The sequence below is a fragment of the Xenopus tropicalis genome, chromosome 5, assembly GCF_000004195.4.
Source record: "Xenopus tropicalis strain Nigerian chromosome 5, UCB_Xtro_10.0, whole genome shotgun sequence".
Taxonomy (NCBI): Eukaryota; Metazoa; Chordata; class Amphibia; order Anura; family Pipidae; genus Xenopus; species Xenopus tropicalis.
In genome coordinates, this window is record NC_030681.2 from 68,894,984 (window position 1) to 68,916,161 (window position 21,178).

Below are 21,178 nucleotides of genomic sequence, written 5' to 3' on the forward strand. Positions count from 1 at the left end.
AGCCGTGTCAGACTGACAGAAGACACAGCCAATAGATGTTAAGCCTGTTACATCAAATAAGGAAGTACAAAAGTGACTGTATTTATTGGGGTCACTGACCCCCCCCCCCCCAAACCTAGCACAGGGTCTGGGCATAAGTGAAGGATCAGCATGTTAACTATTTATATGGCAAAGATTGTTCTATATATGTAAACTGATCACATTTGTAAATGTTGCACAACGGTGCTGTTATTAATACAGAAAAAAAGGAAATAATTTTTAAAATTATTTGTTTAAAAATGGGAGATGGCCTTTCTGTAATTCAGAGCTTTCTGGATAACTTTTTTTAAAGGAATCACATAACTGTACTATTTACTGGTCTGATGTTTAAAAGCAAACATCTATTTGATGCTATGGGTTACCAGTTCTAGTGCAAACTTCCCATGTTATAACACTGCTCCATATTCAGTTGTCGGTTGCAAAGACAGACTGCTTAAAGTATCCTGGTCTCAACAATTACTGTTTAACTACTACAACAAATACATTATCTAGGACAGACTCAATATGCTCAAAATATGTAATGGCCTCTTGCTATAATAATTCGTCATTTTATGATGTACACATTAAGCGGCTAGAGATAAGCAGTCTTATGTTAAAGACATCTTAAACTCTCTATTCAAGGACTTGCTTTCAAGGAAAGATCAAAGGAAAATAGTTTAGATTTGCATTTCATTCTATTCCAGAATTAAGCCTCACACAAAGATTTGTACTATCCAATAATTTCAATCCAAAATTGTCTTTATGGTGAATTCTTTTGAAAAGGATTGCAATCCAATACAAAGAAATTATACAGAAGAATATTTGGTACTTTTATCACATTGTACTTTAAGTAAATAAGATGTAAATTAGTTAATATAAACTATGTCCCAATTTTTCAAACAACACAATAAAAAATAATAAAATAAAAAAGCATTTAAGAATATTTATTCTTAAAAAAGGTAATGAGTCTAACTGTAACTAACTAAAGCTATACTTGTAAAGGTGATGCTAACTATAAAAATCTTCTATCCCTTAAATGCTAATTTTGTAAATCACGACATTCGTGTGAATGTACCCACATGAAATCTAGGGAGTCACAAAGTTTTGTAGGGCTTTCTTTAGACCAGATGAACACAACATTCATGCAGCTGAGTTTAGTCTCATCTCATTGTGGTCTGGTGAGCAGAAGCATACAGCCCATCTCATGAGTTTGTTACTCATTTTTAAGTTGCAAGGTTAGAGTACATTACATGACAAGGGGACTCCTCAATTGACCCTTCGCCTTGAGGCACCCCACTGAACCCCCTTGTTACATACCTTAATGAAACACCAGGAAACAGAGGTGGAGAAAATGGCCACAGCATTTTTGCACATTTTATCAAATAAATAGGACCTTGCCAGCCTAACCCAAGGCAATATTCTAAAGCCATAATTCCATAAGAGGTCGCACTATGCTCTGCCGTTCCTCGCTGAAGACTTAAATGAGTATTAGACTGTCTCTACCTACAGAGAGGATGGCCCCAAACTCTGCTAATAGCAGGAGCTGCATCTCCCACCATGAGAGAAGTTCAGCAGCCCTGCTGCGGATTCTGGATCTGCAGTGCATCGATGATGGAAAATCCAAGCAGGCTGTCACCTAATACAAGCAGTAGTAGAATCTGTATCTATCAATCCACTGTGCAGTAATAGGAGAGAACCTCCTTTCTCCATCTCATAAAATTACCTGTGCAGTACTCTGGCAAGCTCCTACCGCTGCTGTGACAAATAAAACTTCTAATACATTATCAAATATTCACTGTTTTAATCCAGAGGAAGGCAAAAAACCCAACCTGAAGCTAGTGCCGATTATGTTTTAAGAGGGAAAAAATTCCTTTCTGACCCCATGGCGATCGGAAACAGTCCCTGGATCAGGCAATCGTAGTTAACATGAATTAAATACAATGCTGACTCTCAAGTTTATACTGTATAAAGATACAGAAACCACAATATAACAATGCATTCAGGAAAAAATCGACATTCAGTTATTAATAGATAATAAGAGAACAAAAAGTAGAGAAACTCCTGACATTTTGCTAAATATGCAAAAAGGGGAAGGGTGGGTGGGATATTTCTACCTGCTCAGAAGATAAGAAAGTGAGTGCTTCTTTTTCTGACATCACATCTCTCTCTTTCTCCACCCCCCCAGGCCGGCTTTCTCCTGCCTTAACTCTTTCCTTCTCACCTAATCATAGTTGCACCTGGTTCTGCCAATCTCTTAACATAAACCAGTGTAATCTGGGTGCTGGTCATTCGGATCCCTTGTCATGCAGCTCCTGTGCTTATAGCTCCAGGGCTTTCCTTTACATTTTATATATAAATGCACAAACTGAAAGCACTCACTGAAACTGAGAAACCAGGTTTATTGAAACTTTACGTTAGCACCCATATCAATGCATTTCAGTTCTCTTTGACCCATCATCAAGATATGTACAGGTGTAAGATTCATTATACAGTTTCTTATTACGGAAGGCCATTTCCCATAAGCTCCATTATAAGCATATATTTCTAATTTTTAAAAAATTATTTCCTTTTTTTCTGTGTTTATAAAACAATACCTTGTACTTGATCCCAACTAAGATATGATTATTGGAGACACAACAATCCTTTTGGATTTAATTCATGTTTAAATAATGCTTTAGTAGTAGTAGTAGTAGAAAACCCCAGGTTCTGAGCATTCTGTATAAAAGATCCTATAGTTGGACCTGTTATCAGATCTAATTTGCATAGAAGAAATTTCAGCACAGCCTTTGGATCAGGTTGACAATTTATTGCAATTTCACAGACCTGTATGTCATACACAAAATACAGATTTTAATATGACTATCCAAGAGAGCAGTACAAGGCTATATCCTGAAAGCCTTAGATTTGAGGCACTCTAGATAATAATGGCTGGAAGGATGTTCTGTATGATGTATATAACTGGACTTAAGTCTTCGCATTAATATGATAACTAGTACGTATTGCTGCTGTGCATGACTTGGCCAGCCCTTGAATTTTCTCTCTTTATATACTTTAGATGAGAACTTACAGTACAAAATCTATGAAGCGCAGCACTTACCTGCAATGTTTATTACTGAAAAATGAATATTAAAATGTTCTCTAAAAATATGGTGCTCATGCTATTTTAACTAGCATCTAGCATTTCAGTTTTTATCATCATGCAGAAGTGATCATGAAATATTATCATGCTGAGATGTTTATTTCTGAGGAGATGTGAAATGCTTATGGCTGAAGTATTTAACATTTGACAGGCTATAACTGGTGAAATACGTGCAAAGACTACTTAGTTACAACAGGAAGTGCATAAACATTAAAGTTATGATATGTTTTTAAAACTATCTCACATTTTCTTAGTTATTAATTGTTAAATTGAGCTTTCAAGCTAAATTATCTTCAAATTTTCACAGATACTGCCTTTTATATTAATATACATTTTAATTGTCCTTATCAAGAGAAATCTGCAGTCTTTTATGATGTGCTTCCAACTAGAGGAATAAATGTGTGTGATAGGACTGAGTTAGTGATAATATACTTAATCGTTTATATTTTTTTTTTAGAAAGAGTTTCTAGTTGTTATTTAAGTATAGCTGTTGCTAAATAATTCAGAAAGTTTCACTAGATGCTGTCACATAAAAAGCTTTTCATTTACTATACATTAGCTGCATGGCTAGCTGCTTTTAGCTAATTAGCCTACTGGAGTGCTAGCTTTAGTTTTATAGTATAAAGTATGTAGCCTACAATACTTCATTTGCCTGTTGGGAAAATTATTGTCTAAAAGACTTTAAAAGTCTTTTAAAGTCTTTTCTGAAAAGCCTTTATAATGGTAGTATCTTTGCGGGATCAATTCTAAACCCAGTAAATGGTTAGCCAAAAGCTATCTCAATCTGTTAGTGATACATATAAAAAACAAGAGTACTGTGATCTCTAATAACATTACCTAAAATAGAACAGGTATGTTTAGCTTAATATTATTAGTCCCAATAGTCAGTTGTGTTACCTCCAGTGGTAGTTCTAAAATATATGAATGATATTAAAATATATGTAGTAGGGTACTATGAGTTACTAAAATAATCTATCATATTATAGTTGATACACTGGTACTATACAGACACCTGTTTAGTGTGCATCAGTGGCTATTAACTCCTTCATAATAATTAAATATTTGACCATAAAGATAACATTAAGAACTTTCCTGACTCATATCTTCTGGAATATTCATCAACATATTGTAATTTTATTTATGCATTCATTACCATGCATTCATTGGTAGAGAAGCATGCATATACTGTAGGTAATTAATGGAGTGGTCAAGCATAAATCACTGGAAGAAACACCTGTGATAAGAAGTAGGGCCTAGTGGTTTGATGAGCTTTGAGAGCGATGCAGACACACCTTAGAGGAATCAACTACTGAGAACTACCAAAAACATTAAAGTGCATTTTTTGACTGTTAGACAATGCATATGACAGCATGCAGGGGGCTACCTATTGCTGGATCTCTTCTGTTCATTAAATGTAACAGCAAGTTCTTAATTTTAAGGCCTCAAAAGTATAACCTCTTTCTGGCTTGAAGTCATTGAAAGATATTTCCTACAGAAAGCTATAGATATAACCTAATATCCTGTACACCAAAAAAAAGAAATATGTATGTAAAAATATAATGTAAATCTTGCACATATATATATATATAGTATAAAAATAGAACAGATGCCGCACTCATAGGTCTTAGTGAAAAAATACAGAAACATTTATTGTGTCAGGCTAACTTTTCGGCTGTCCCCACAGCCTTTCTTAAAGTGAACAAACATGACAGCAAACCCACATTTAAACCCAAATTGGCACCAAAGTGCAGCCAGTGACGTCACACAATATAATTGCCCACCAACCGTGCAAGAAATAAACAGAACAATAAATCAAATGCAGTCAAAAAATAAAGAATATATAGAAAATTTGTATGCACAATCAAGCAGAAGTAAAATAAATATAAACAGAAAAGAAGTATATACGGGAGAGAGGAAATGGGGAATCCCGTATAGCAGTGCTGTCCAACTTCTGTGGTACCGAGGGCCGGAATTTTTCCAACCTACGTGATGGAGGGCCGACAATGGAAGCCAGTTTTGACCACTCCCCTTTTTGAAAACGCACCCACTTGAAACCACATGACCATACCCATATTAATGGTTGTAGTACAGCAAAAACCTGCCATACTCTGCCTTCCCTACCCTGCCTGTGTGTGCCATACTCTGCCTTCACTACCCTGCCTGTGTGTGCCATACTCTGCCTGCCCTACCCTGCCTGTGTGTGCCATACTCTGCCTTCCCTACCCTGCCTGTGTGTGCCATACTCTGCCTGCATGTGCCATTCTTTGACTGTGTGTGCCATTCTTGGCTGGTTTGTGCCATACTTGTCCTGTGTGTGCCATACTCTGCCTTCCCTACCCTGCCTGTGTGTGCCATACTCTGCCTGCATGTGCCATTCTTTGACTGTGTGTGCCATTCTTGGCTGGTTTGTGCCATACTTGTCCTGTGTGTGCCATACTCTGCCTTCCCTACCCTGCCTGTGTGTGCCATACTCTGCCTGCATGTGCCATTCTTAGACTGTGTGACATTCTTGGTTGGTTTGTTCCATACTTGTCCTGTGTGTACCATACTCTGCCTTCCATACCCTGCCTGTGTGTGCCATACTCTGCTTGCCCTATGCTGCCTGTGTGTATGGCACACACAGGCAGCATACAGTGACACAATGCTGGCACTGCTCCTACAGTCTGCACAATAACTATATATTAAAAAAACTTTTTAATTGCAGTACCACCTCAGTATATGTTCTTTTTGTAGTGTGCAGGGATTATTTGTGGGTTTCTACTGCTCCTACAGTCTGTCTGAGGTGTGAACAGGTGAACAATGTGGGTGATTACAGGGGGTTTACAGCCTAAATCTGAGGTGAGAACAATGCAGGGGGGCAATTAATCACAGTACTGATACCATTTAAAGCTTACACAAGAGTAAGCCATCAAAGCAGCCAGACACGTGGGGGGACACACAGAGAGGGGTCGCGGGCCGCATGTGGCCCACGGGCCGCCAGTTGGACAGCACTGCCATATAGGAAAGCAAGGGAGAATAATCAAAGCATATTGAGCAGGATGCCGTATATGTGGGTTGCCATGGTAACCAGGACGCCAAAGAGCAGGTTAAGGACCTCCACGTTCAAAACATAGAAAAGCAGAATTTCGGTTAAGTTGTAGGGGGTAGGACATGCACAAGTGAGGTCTGTATTACACGATCTTACCACCTTGTGGACATGCATTGAAGAGCCGATCGTGATCCCATGCAGGGAATCAGTGGTAGTGCTTAGGGAGCAGTGGTGGCATACGGTTCAATGTGATGTCACTGTTAATCACAGTGACTCACATGAATTCCCTGAGCCTGTTCAGCGACTCCACATATATCATAGACCCAGTATTAGTTGGGTGTCCCATTCTGAATATGAGGGGGTCGGGTTACTATAATGGAAACAAGTTCTTGCAAAACCACTATTGCTTACTATTGTGGTACTCGTTTGTAGACTTATTGCGTGTGTATTTATTGCCTACAGCACAGGTTGTTACAGGAGAAAAGCAAAGGAAGTAGGTGAAAGGACAGAGAAAGCATACAGGAGAAAACTAGTGAAGTGGACTATATTATATATTATATATATTATATTATATATTATAGTGAAGTGGAATATATTATATATTATAATGGAAAAAGCAAACTAAGTCACAAAGATACAATGTATCTAGCAAGTATCAAACAAAGCGCAACAATACAGTAGCAAATTATCCAACAATACAGCAACAAAATATCCATGGAATATAGACAGTTATAAACAGCAAGTATATTTATAGCAAGTCCATTAGGAAAAACAGAGAATAGTATGTTGCAAACATACATATTTATATATCTATACCTGTATATATATCAATAGATAAAAAATAAATATTTTAAATTGTTGCCTACCCTGGAAGAACCTTTCTGATATACAATATGCCATTGAACAAAGCACAAATCCACATGGCCATTTTCTACTTATATAATAATATAATAATATTATCAGTAGAAATGTTTTTATTTGTTTTTTTTTTTAATGTATCCAAATGTAATAAATCAAATCTGAAGAAACTGTAATTTTGGAACTTTTTTCTGTCTTCAGACATCTATGATAAAGCTGTTAAATTGAATGAAACTTTGGGAATCCCAAACAAAACACTGGACAAAAGTTTCCAAGAGTTGCAAAAAGATATCGACAGCATGATGGCAGAGCTAAGAAGAAAAAGCCTGAGAAATCAGAAAAACACAGCCGACGATGAGCTGAAGTGAGTAAAAGCATTTGGAAATCTTTAATTTTTTTTTAATAAATTGGCCTGTTGCTTTTAAATGCAGCCTTTCCAAATCTACAGAAAAATGCTTAGACATTTAAAGGGCATTTATTATTGCTTGGTTTTTATTGTGATTCGGTATTTTTGTCACTGAAAACCCAATTTTGTCATGAAAAAAAATGCGATTTTATTGCAATTTATTATGTGACAAAACTGTGAAGCTGGCTTTTGTGTGAAAGAATGAAAAAGTTGAGGTTTTTGTGCAACAAAATGGTTTTCACATTTTTTTCCACATCTTTTTTTTTACATGAAAAGAAGCAAATAAATAACACACAAATAAAGCATTTTCCTTTTTGATGGTTGCATTGGTTCATGACTGTTTTCTAACTTCATCTTATGATAAAAGTACAGGTTTATTTTAGAGCAGACTGTAGTATGGTCAACAGCAGGTGGTATTAAGGCCTTACCAGTCTCCACAAAGCTATGATGTAAAATAATGGAGATAAATATCACAAGTGATATTAAAATCTAATAGCTGAATGGTTGCTTTGCTAGATATCACTGGTGATAGTTATCTCCTGTTTAGGAAATACACCCTTAAGTCTCTAACAACATCAAAGTTAATGCCACCCCTAGATTAGAAATTACTTGGATGGTTTGAGCCACGTACGACCTAAATCCCTGCAGAGTGAAGGGAAGAAATTTTGCCACACTATTTGCCACTCTACCTTCAGCCTTTGCCACAAATTCACTAAACATGAAATCTTTATTAGAATTAAGTAAAATATGATATTGCACTTCTAGCTGTCTTCTTTCTATAGGGAATTAAACATTAATATTGTTTTTTTATAAATCATGAAAATATTTGCTTACTATGAGTACTGCCAAGGTATTTTATTACTGTGCTGTAATGCAACAAAAGATGCAAGGATCCAGGCTTGGCATCTTTTACACATTTCTGCTTTTCTATAGAGCAGCAGAAGCTCTCCTGAATAGAGTGAAGAAACTTTTTCTCGAGGCTCATAAAAAGAATGAGGACCTGAATAATGAGGTCAAGGAAAAGTTAGGTCTGTTTGAAGAGAAGCTGGATGATGTTTGGGATCTACTGAGAGAAGCAAGGGGGAAAATAAAAGCGGCTGACGATCTATCTACTGTGAACCAGAAAAATATGACAGAACTGGAGGTAAAGTAGTGAATGCAACCAATTCATTATAAAATAAATTAAACAAAAATGAATAATTATCCTAAGCAATGGCTGCGGATTACCAATTGCCGTTTTCTACAATATGTTCTGTAGACTGTGTACCCAATAACTCCCCTCTTTGTTTGTGTGCACAAATGTACACATGTATTTGTAAAAAAAAAAAAATGCAAAATCAACATGGATATTAGCTGTCACGCATTCTCATCCTCAACTGCCTCCTTTTGGTTTATTTTAATTGCAAACTCTAATTACACTGTGCATTAATAAACATTTAACAAAGTGACAGAAAGTGAATTCATCTCAAATGAAGATAAATGTTGCAAACACTTTATTTAAGTGTAGGGGTTTTCATTAGGGATTTAGATTTTGCTGTCTTTTGTGCACAGAATCTTTAATTGCTTAAGCAGGGTAGTAATTGCATGGCATGTTATCTCTCGCAACTTGGACACACAAATATAGCATTTCAAAAAAAATGTAAAGGTGGAAGAAATTATATGTATAACTTAATGTAAAATAGTGCAGTAATTACTTAATCATTTAACAGAGCAAAATCACTTGTTTAAGGTTCAAACATATATTCTATATACACTGTATATTCATTTTTTTATATGTATACATCGCCACCAGAGTATGCAGTGCTAAACAGTTTATCAATATATGGCTCCATAGTTAGAGGATCCACGTATTTCTAATTGTCTTACATGCCACAAGAGGTTTTTCATTGAGTTAATTTTCTGAAGTGAATAACCTGCCTATCTTTTCATGAGAATATGTCATTTTTGGCTTGAGAGTGGGTACTGAAAAATAGGAGAGTACGTAATGCAGCAGTTTCTAGGGCCAGTGTTACAGAGAGTAATGGAGAATAAGGCAGCTAGTAGATAGTCTTAAATTTGAGGCTGCAAGTACATCTTTAGAAATACGCAAAGTTAGCAAAGAAGCTGGAAAGCAATTCCAAACATTTTAACATTTTTGATCAGAACAAATGTTAAGGTGCCCATAAACTGAAAGCTCCACTCAGTTGGTGACCTCCCCAATATGCCCACCTTGAGGTAGGCATTATTGGATTGATCCAATTGTTTTGAACATTGATGGGGTGCAGAGCGTAGAGATGAGAATTGCATCAACGCACCAATGTGTTCCATGACCCAATGCAAATTTTAAATCTTCCCGCTCAAAATCTGTCTGATTTATGGTTAGGACCACCATACACAGGCCCATAAGCTGCCTTTTTACTAATTTATGAAACAAAATGATTTTTAGCGTGAATAAAATGTATAGCCCACTCCAGATACCTTGTGTTTCGGTTTAAACAAGCACCCTCCTCTGTCCAGACTTCCCAGATGAGGTCTTATGGGATAAAATAAAATACATTTAAAAAAAAATAGCATAATACAGTAATATAATATTGATAATCACCCCTCCAAACGTGTTTGTATTCTAAACAAATCTTGTGAACACCATTACCAAATTTGCTTCACTTTTCTGTGAAAATACATAAATACAATCCACTGCAAAGTGGATTGCACCCATCGGGAGTCCTTTTATAAACAGCGTCGGGTCTTTGCTTGGTTTTAGGGCTCTGGCACACGGGGAGATTAGTCGCCCGCAACAAAACTCCCTGTTCACGGGCGACTAATCTCCCCGGATTGCTATCCCACCGGCAAAAATGTAAATCGCTGGTGGGATAGCATATGCGGCAGCGCGATTTCACTGAAATAGCGCTGCTGCGTTTGCCATCCCACCGGCGATTTATGTTTTGCCCAGTGGGATGGCATTTTGGGGAGATTAGTCGCCCGAGACACAGAAGATTTGTCGCGGGCGACTAATCTCCCCATGTGCCAGAGCCCTTAGGATTTTACACATGTCTGTTGCATATTTGTCCAGCAGCAGCTGAAAGTAGAGAAAGAGAAGCTGGGATTTATAGTTCTACCAAGAAGGAATGTATTACAAGCTCCAAGACCATAGTGTTGGTCTGTAAGTATAGGCACAATTGGTTATGGATAAATCGGAAATTCACCTATTTAAATAGACATGAACTTTAAACACTATGCAGTGGATTGTATTTATGTGTTTTCACAGAAAAGTGAAGCAAATTTGGTAATGGTGTTCACAAGATTTATTTCAGATACAAACACGTTTGGAGGGGTGATTACCAATATTATATTACTGTATTACGCTATATATATATATATATATATATATATATATATATTTTTTTTTTTTTTTATTCTATCCCATAAGACCTCATCTGGGAAGTCTGGACAGAGGAGGGCACTCCAGAGTTAAGTATTATTGCCTTTTCACTAGGTGGTCTGTCAAAAGTGAACACCAAAGTTTTTGGTCAAAATAAGCCCATACGGAAATATGTGGCCAGCTTAAACTCAAAGCACTAATGTAATAACTTCTAAAATGATGGAAGCTCTATGACTGCAAACTATACACAGTTGCTCCATTATGTATTAGCTCATTACCCTGTCCTGTAAAATGCTATTTCAACAGTTAAAGTGTTCTGACTGTAGCTCTGGCTGCATAAATCACTAAGGCCTGTCTCACTGTACTAATAATAAATACAGTAGATACAGTGTCATGAAGTAATAAGAAAAGAAGCCAAAAAAAAAAAATAACAATAAAAACATTTAGAAGGCATTTTTATGATGTTTTTGGTGCTGGCTGAACACCTGATCGGAAGAAATGCAAGTTCCAGGTTTAACAGGAAGTAGAGTGGGAGTAGCTCTGATTATTTACTGGCTGATATAACCTAGCATGTATGCATGTCTTTTGTTTGTGTGAAAGCACAGTGACTCACAGAGGGATGGACATCAGTACTTATAAATGGCAGTGTTTAATACAGGATTATCCAATGGCACATATTGCATTGTTAGAAAATATACAATTCAAGAAAACATTTAATTCTTTGAAATAATGTTTTAAATGTGGGCTTTTTATGTGATATATTTTTTTTTGAAGAACTACAATATTCAGAAGTATAGTTTCCCTTAATGACAATTGTATGCCATATCTGAATGCTATTGCTTAGTACCACAATCCACAAATTTACTAATCAACCACCCTCTTGTGATGTGCTGTTGGTCTGCAAAAATGCAGAAAAAAGAAAAACCAAGATCTCATGGTAGACTCTGTAAATTAATTTCAGCATCAGTTAATTTGCTATTCTCTAAGCTCTGTTTATTCTGCAAAGCCAGTATTAATGCGGACAAACTAATTTTGCAAAACCGATTCTGCCAAGAAAGCTAGATTATGAAATTACACATTGTGAGTGCCAGTGCTTACAGTAAACTAAACTTTCTCATGCTACATTTGCCCTTTGACCTTACCCATATGGAACATTACAGTTGAGTGCTTTGTCAAAAGAATAAGACAAATTTGGAACAAAATTTTTTAAATATTATTTGAGCTAGTTTCAAAAGCCATATTACATCTATTACAGTTTAAAACATGCAAACATATAACATTACTTACATAGCATTAGGGGGCAGATTTATGAAAATGTGAGTTTAGAACCTAATATATAAAAACTCACCCACATTCTGTTTATTCCTATGGGATTTTTAGATGTGTATTTTTGAAATGGTGAGTTCTAACATTTTGATAAATCTGCCCTTAAGTGTGACTGTCGGACCTTGTTTTCTTTTCAGATGTTGCTGGACTCATTCTTGGAAATAATAAAAGCATGCTAGGAATTGTAGTCCAGTAACATATAGGGATATTAAATCATAATATTACACAAAAGCATGTATTGGGCAGTAATGAAATACTAAACTTACAGCTGTGTGTATTTGTAGACATGAAACTCATCAGCAACTTCTAATATCCTTAAAATTCACAATATAGTGATTTTATTATTCCCATATTTGTTGCATTTCTTCTTAATCAGCCAGTCAGAAGGCAGTCTGCTTTCTATATAAATGTAGATTATAAACATAAAATTATGCAACATATTTGCACATCAGAATAATAGAGAGGTGTTAAAAACAGATGCAGAAAAAATAACAGCAGAAGGCCAAGTGAGAAGAATGAAAGGGAAAGTTGAATAGCTGTGTTGTGTTGGTAGAAAATGATTATAGTTCATTTTAATTGTACTCCAGTAATCTGATAAAAGAATGCAGAAAATGAATGTTAACACTTCTTTCTATGAGAAACCCACTTGTCAGCTCTTGAAACCTACACACTGTAGCTATTTCATGCCCAGCCCATCCACCTTTGCAGTACTTTTAGGTTATGTGTTGCCAGTTTTTTGTACGGATAAGGAATGAGGTAAAAGGCTTGGAAAATAAAAAAAAAAAGTTATTTATAAATAAAAAAAGACTTAAACATATTTAAAAGTGGTATGCTATGAAAAGTAATGTTTCCTGTGTATCATGGTAATTTGGACAGTTTCATATTATTACAGCTTTCTAGAATGTACATTTCTAAGGGGGCACCTTGACTTTATAAACCTTTCATGATTAACCATTCACAAGTCACAATCTGTAGAATATTGAAGAATATTTTTTTTTTAAATTATTCAAATCTGAGAAGGGTAATTTTTTTTAATAAATCCAGATGGAGCTGAATGGAAATGAATAAAGTGTGATTAGATGACTTAATGGCTTGTATTGAAGGTTATTCAAATCCACATTTTATCCAGTAGAATAATGAATGCCCATACTTTGTAAGAATGCATTCTGATGGAAATGCTGCTAATACAAGAGTACATTAGCCTTTAGGATGGGATTCTGTTCTTTTCCTGATGGATTTTTAATATAAAAATATACATAGTGTTGTATTAGAATTTGTGTCTTTGTATTATCTCATGGTTTTAAGAAAGAAGAGATAAAAAACAAAACTGTTTTAGAGATCAGTCTGTAATTAACTTTTAGTAAAATAAATACTGTTATATACTGTGGGTTTAAATTTTTTTTTACACCTCTCCACTTTGGCAGGATCCCACTTACCAGGAGCTATGCACCCAGCACTTTCACATACCATGTTAGCAGTGTACTTCATTATTGTACCTAGCTTGGGATAGCAAATAGATCAATTTGCCCTTGACCTTGATACCTGTCCTCAACCATGGTGTTCTATTTGATACACCATTTGTGACTACATAAAAAAGTTAATAAATAGTGTTTTTACCTCCTTTACATATAAAATTAAAAATTGCTATTTAAAAGTAAGTCTAATAAACTACCGTATATACTCGAGTACAAGCCGATCCCAATATAAGCCGAGGTGCCTAATTTTACCTAAGAAAACTGGAAAAACTTATTGACTCGAGTATAAGCCCAGGGTGGGAAATGCAGCAGCTACTGCTAAGTTTTAATAATCAAAATAAATACCAATAAAATGACAGTAATTGAGGCATCAATGGGGTATATGTTTTTCAATATTTATTTCAAAGAAAAACAGTAAGCTCTGTAAGCGGAGAAGAGGGTCAACAAAAACAATATGAGTACTACCCCACGCTCATTGCACATTGGCAAACTGGCAGCAGACCCGGTCCCGGAGGAGATGTAAGGGGAAATAATTATTGCTAGTGGGAGCCTAGGCCAGGGCACTGGAGGGTCTGGTTACAGGTGGCCTAATTTGCACACAAAGGAAAGAGGGTGCTAGCCTAGAGGGACCCATGGCACCCAACTCGAGTATAAGCCGAGGGTGACTTTTTCAGCACATTTTGGGTGCTGAAAAACTAGGCTTATACTCGAGTATATACAGTACATTATTTAGATAGATCATGAGACAACGCTCACTGAACTGTAAAAGCTTCCCAGCTCATCTAACTTTGTTGTCGTTATTTAGAGAAAAAAGCAAGGTGTTGAAAAGGGAAAGAAAGAAACAGAAAGCGTTTTAGGTGATGGTGATTCTATCATGACCGAAGTTAATAACTTGGCACAGATCATCAATGAAGCCGAAAATGTAAGTAGACGACACATAAAACCAAGACTGAAGTGCAACCATTTCATAAATGCACCAATGGAAAATGGCATGTCTTTGGTATGATCACATTATTAATGGACGTTTCTTTCATTTACAAAATATGGCATTTGTGCAAAAGCAACTATATAAATATGGTTCCAAACAAAATATTTTTATGTGCGGTTTACTTTATTATCCGACCTTGAGTATAACAAATACTATGATATTTTTTTTTCATTCATTTCATTTCATGTTTTGGTCAGGATTTGTCTGACATGAATAAAGAGCTTCCCCCTCTCACTGAACAACTAAATGAAAAGATAAATAATTTGACTCAAGAAATTGCAAGGCGGGATCTCCCAGAACAAATATTACAGGCAGAAAACCAAGCAGCCCAGCTAATTGACTCATCTGCTGTTCTGGATGGGTAAGAACATTTATTACTATTGGAAAGATTGATGAATTGCTGCCAGAGGTTTTTGTTTTTTAAATGAATTAAATTGCATAGTAATCAATAGTAGGACTAGTTGTCCTAACATAGTGATGGAGTATTATAAAATTGACATCAAACATATCTACAAGGGGAAATTATATCCTATAAAAACTAGAACAGGGTTTATTTTTCTGTCGCTAACAACAGCTCCCTTTATTGTTATAAAAATGACCCCTGTGGAAAATGCTTGAGCTGAGGCAGCCCCTACACTTATGGTATTTAAAATGTTCTCAACTGATCTGTGCAGAGAGAGTGGGATACCCCCACATATAGATGTCCGTTTTAAGAGAAATTAAAAGATATAGGTGCAGTGTTGCTACATTTTCTTATAGAGGAACCCCACAGCTCTCTGTTCAGGTGTACAGATATTATTTAGGGACATAGTCATGACAATTTGAATCTTTTTTTAGCATTTAATGAAGACCCCTAAAAGTGTCAAGTGTCAAGCGGTTGCGATCTCTAATTTTTTCAGCCTTACTTGATAACACAATATGTTTAATGTGACTATACGAAGATAAAATCAAGATTTATTTTAATTGTAAAGGCTATAACAAGTCTTTTGGCCCAGGAACATCTGATAGCAGTACAGGCAACTGGCCCGGCCAGTCCAGGGGCTGAAGTAGTAGTTCAGTGTAGCAGAATCACCCCAGCGGTGTTTAAGTAGCTGTTTAGGTAGAGATTTGGGGTAAGGACCCCAGGCAATTGTGCATCAGTTAGGAACTTAAGGGTCCAGGGGGTAGATTAGAGAGGGCTGTAGTAAGACAGCCAGTTGGAGCTTGTAGACTATATGTAGACACAACAGAGGAAGGGAAAGAGAACATTAAAGCAGAAAGAGCTACCTTACCTAATTGCACTTTGCTGGTATTCATCCACAGGACAGGGGTACTGGAGGCTTCTGAGAGATTGTTAGGGAACACTGTTAAGATAATTATTATAGTGTGTGTAACTGAAGATATACCAAAGTCAGATACATTGTGTGGTGTCACTATTCTTTTCTTGCCATTCCCTGTGTTGGAGCTGCTGAATAAACGTCTACCTTGGTTCATTGTATCCTTGAGTAAGATTCTTCTAACACTAAAGGCCAACTCCATCCCCTGCCCTGGGAGGGAGAGCTATCAGTAGAAACTTTACATAACTTCATTAATGTACTCACATAGCCTGCATTGGTAAATTGCATGCACACAGGCCCGGATCTGTGGAAAGGCCACAAAAGCCCGGGTCTAGGGCAGCACAAGTTTAGGGGCTGCATGCCGCCCCGCCGCAACGGAATTTTTAAATTTATCTCCCATACGGAGCAGTCAGGACCTCTCCCCACTGCTCCGTATGGGAGTTTAAATGCGCGAATGCACATGCGCATCGATTGCGCATGCGCACTCAGGGGGAGAGGGCGCCGCGCGATTGCGCATGCGCACTCGCGGGGGCGGGGGAGGGGGCGGCCTCAGGGCGCCGCCAAGTTAAATCCGGCCCTGCGTGCACACCTGTTTGTAGACACAAATTCAATTATGTAGGAATATTGGTAAAAAATTGTTTTGGGGGGGGACATTTGGTGTGTTTTTGTGCACTTGTATTAGTAAATGAATAAAAAAAATGCAATATTCTGTGCTAGAATTTTAATGTAATTTCACTCACCACAGTTATGTAAAAAATGTGCTAGATGTAGGCGTACACAGGCATAATGTTAGCAAGGCAACATGAGGGTGGAAAGTGGGAGTGGACTTACTTGTCCTTTATTTGTGTACGATTCAACCAGAGTAGGATTGTCATCTGTCCATCTTTCAAATGGACAGTCCAAGCAGTTCAAAATCACTTACCTGGTTTTTAGAAGTCTAAAACCGACAGGATTCTGATTTAAGTGTACTTTTTCCCATCATGGGCTGCCGCGTCATAGTCCAGTCCCCTAATGTCATTGTTCCTCCTCTTAATATCATCCTGTCCCCAACATCACCCACTGCCCCCCTTGTCCAGAATGTCCACCTGTGAATCAAAGGTGGTAATCCTCCACAAATAACATCCTCCAAACCTACCTACCCAGCTGATGCAGCACATAGACTGTATTGTGCATACACCAGTCTGGCTAGAGATCCGAGCAGGCGAGAGGATGTGTCTAGGGTAGGGCCAGGTAGTACAATGTGTTGAATTCAACTCAACTGATACAACATGAAGTGCCTATAGGTACAACATGCAAGGGGGAACCTGCAATTATCTTGAAATAAGTGGAGGCAAATAAAGGCACCACTGGTAAGGAAAGTGTAAAGCCAACTTGTGTTTGTTTAATAAGAGGCCTCAAACAGCACACTATGGGGCTCATTTACTGTCTATCGATTGTGTCTGAACATCCCGACTTTCTTGAATTGTTGCAGTGACAATTTGATAAAATCTAGATTTTTGCAGCGATTTTTGCAACTTTTCTGTGCAACTTTTTAAAATAAATATTAGACATTTGGGAAAACAAGTTTGAAAATAAAAATAAGAAATGATGGAGTTTTAGTAAATCTGCCTCTATGTTTTGGGAAGGAGTCCTGGCACTGTTACACCTGAAACACATGCCCTAAAACCCAGTGTATTATTTGCCCTGTAATTATGGCCTTGCAGTTACTGCCAATGTAGGTACAGCCAGTAGTGGTTGCTTAGCAAGGTACCTAGTCATCACAGATGAGCCCTACAATTATGTTATATAACATGCAACTTCCTTCACTCGTAATTCTTATGTTCTAGAACTCCTTTCATGTCAAGGCCAAGCCACTAGTTCTTCACTTTCCATATGGTATAGGGCTGATGAAAATGGTATGGGCCGATAAGTAAAATGAAAGTAATAACATACCTGTTGCAATCCTTTAAATGAAACTGAATGCCAGCATTGAAGAAATGAACGAAAACAACCCTCTTAGATTTGTGATGGGTACATTGAGCAACAATATGTTTTTATGGAGCTTATAAAATAATGAATATCCTTTTGATACTTTACCTTTTTACTGTGCCAAATATAATATAAATAATGACAGTGCAATTACACTCCTCTCATTTTCATTTCTTACAAAGACCTCATATGCTTAGTATAGTAAAGTAGTCTGTAAGACGCTAGTTGCTTTTCTTGCTTAGCAACCTGCTTTACAGGGGGAAATGAAAGAACAGCAGCACCACCTACCTGCTGGCCTATATACTGATGGGTCTGTCTGTATCTGTACTCCTTCCACAGTACACGCATACAAGCTGACGTTTATTCATGAGATTAAATCAGATAAGAAGTGATAAAAATTGTGACTGACCTATGAATATAATATACAACAGGCAAGCTCAATGTGGTGACAGAAGATGGCATTAATTAGCTCATTTAAAAATCAAGACCTGAGCCAATCACTGCACCCCTAGTATTGCAATAAGCCAATACTATCACCTACCTAATACTGGGATATGAAGGCACTATACATTGGAGTATGTTTTTCCCCCTAAATATGGTTAGAAACAGCTGTCACCAGCTGTCCTCCATCCCCTGTCCTGGGAGGGAGAGCTATCAGTCATCAGCAGAAACTTTACATAACTCTATTAATGTACTCATGTAATGTACTGCTGTCCTGCACTGATGTAACTGGTGTTACAACGGTTACAATGTCATTTTTTGGTGCTACTGTTCCTAAACCATTAGGTGGAGTACAATGTAATTTAAAGCAGTAGAATTCTTAATGAATCACACTGGGATGACTTTGACATGGCCAGCGTGAAGTGTATTGCAATTTATGGACAAAATAAACCATTTAAAGGGAAGGGCATTCCTTGGTAGCTTAATGCACAGGAATGTCTTAATATCCTATATATATATAATATTGATAATGGGCGAGTGCAGAGGAATTCTTGTTGTTGTCTATAAATAATACATGTTTTTTTGTGAATGTGTCTGGTTTGTCTATTTATTCTTCCTTAGCCCAGTACGCATGTTGTAAAGGGAAGGAATCCTGAACATGTATTAATAAATTTGTTGGAATAGATTGTGAAAAGGCAATGTATACATATGCATCTTTTTAACTGTAATGACAAGAAATCAATAATTTTACAATACAATTTAAATATAAAATGTGAATGTGATGATTTTATGTTGCAGTGTTCAGACTTTAGGATAGCACAGTGAATGTGTTGCTATGTAAAACTCTAGTATTGCTTTATCAGTGAGGTTACATTCAGATCTAATTGTTATACTTCTATCAATCTCTGCAGAATCCTTGCCGAAGCTAAAAACCTTTCATTTAATGCAACAGTGGCTTTCAATGCCTACAGTAATATAAAGGATTTAATTGATGATGCTGAAGATACTGCAAAAGAAGCTAAAGCCAAGGCCAATGAAGCTATAGATCTGGTAAGGACAAAGAAAAGTTTCACTAAAATTCATATGCAACAAAACTTTATACAAGCAAGATGTGTCTCACTCCCTGATGTAAAGCAGAAATGAATATATTTTTAAAAGCTAATTAATACAAATGTCAATAGGGATGTGACTTTGCATCCACTGAGACATCTACATACCTAAATAGGACTACCTTGTATTCCTAATTAGACTGCTTTATTTAGGAATAATGGATCAGACATGCCAAGAAATAAACAGCAGATATATGATATGAAGAGAGAAAGTAGGGTTTGTGGGTTCTGTTATGTAGCTTGTCAGATCTATTGCTGAATGACTGAAAGAGTCATGTTTTTATACATCTGTAACCTTGTTTTGAGCTAAAGGGCCCTCACCAAAGATTTAGGCACCAAAAGAATACAGGGTTATGGGAGATAGCTCTCAGTACAAGTGAGGGAATACAGGGGTATGGGGGATAGCTCTTAGTACAAGTTGCCCCAGGGACTGGTCCAATTGCCATCTTGGAGTCAGGAAGGAATTTTTCCCCTCTGCGGCAAATTAGAGAGGCTTCAGATGGGGTTTTTTGCCTTCCTCTGGATCAACTAGTAGTTAGGCAGGTTATATATAGGCATTATGGTTGAACGTGATGGACGTATGTATTTTTTCAACCCAACTTACTATGTAACTATGTGAGGTGGTGAAACCATAAAAGCCAAACAACTGATCTTGAAGGTATATTACCACATCCAATGTTGCTAAATAGTACAGCAGACTAGTAGTTACTGTGACGTAGCAAATGAGTTTAAGGAAATATAGTCTCCTCTTCTAAAATATTATCCAATAATGCAGTAAAAGGTATCCTTTAACGCTTCTATGTTGCAGAACTGCAACATCCATCATTTCACTGAGAAACTGATCTGATTCTGGCTATTTTGGAACAGTTATTTTAAGACAGTTGAATTTATGATTCCTTAACCACCAATTAAATTTAGGATCTATTTTGTACAATGCTTGGGATCTGGGGTTTTCCAGACAAGGGTTTTTTTCCTGTAATACGGAGAAATATACTATAAGTCTACTAAATTCAATTTAAACATTAAATACAGCCAGTAGGATTGTTTTGCCCCTGATACAAAGTTTTGCCCCCTTCCTGTTGCTGTCGCTTCATCTGTTGATACATCGAGAACTGGCCAACATGGTGTGTAAGATTATATTTTCTAACCCACCCAATTTCTGAACGGAACTGATATCCATAGTACATGCAACTTGGTGTGGCTCAGTGGGGAATCATTCATGTACCAACAATCACGAGAAGCCAAAATGAATATGATAATATAAGTATGTGTATGGCCAGCATTGGTTTGGATTACATACAAAGTACTGTTTTATTTTTACAGAGAAAAAGGACATCACTAGAAAAGTACAATTATCTACTGATATGGACTCTAAAGGAGATGGCCTTTTTGTAATTTGGATATGATATCACATACCTGTATAACTCAATATTTTTTAAAAACATCAGTTAAAATCTGTATTTAGAGACTGATAAAACCTGCTAAAATGGATTCTGTGTAAACATAAATGAACTGCTTACACTGTTATTAGAAGTGCCATGTATATCGTTACCAGTAAATGTGTTTTTTTCCGACATAGAATCAGAATATATCTTAGTTTATTATCCCAGATAATATATTCAGTATGCTTTTTCATTGAAAATGTTATTTTTTTTTACAGTGCATTTAATCAAGGTTTCTGGCCCCATAGCCTGCTACTTTCTAATTGCTTAGGCACTTACAAAGCTATGTGCATGTTATTGCATGCA

The 21,178-nt window shown here is 36.8% G+C and overlaps 1 protein-coding gene across 9 annotated transcripts in view; it reads left to right on the forward strand.

Annotated features, from left to right (window-relative positions):
• Nucleotides 1-21,178, forward strand: part of lama2 (laminin subunit alpha 2) — a 337,794-nt gene that overhangs the window by 260,344 nt on the left and 56,272 nt on the right. For all 9 annotated transcript variants that reach the window (XM_018094209.2, XM_018094212.2, XM_018094210.2 and 6 more), the window contains 5 exons: nt 7,245-7,407; nt 8,383-8,593; nt 14,414-14,530; nt 14,794-14,957; nt 19,233-19,371. In XM_018094209.2, coding sequence (XP_017949698.2) covers nt 7,245-7,407; nt 8,383-8,593; nt 14,414-14,530; nt 14,794-14,957; nt 19,233-19,371 — 794 coding nt within the window. The remainder of the gene's footprint in view (nt 1-7,244; nt 7,408-8,382; nt 8,594-14,413; nt 14,531-14,793; nt 14,958-19,232; nt 19,372-21,178) is intronic.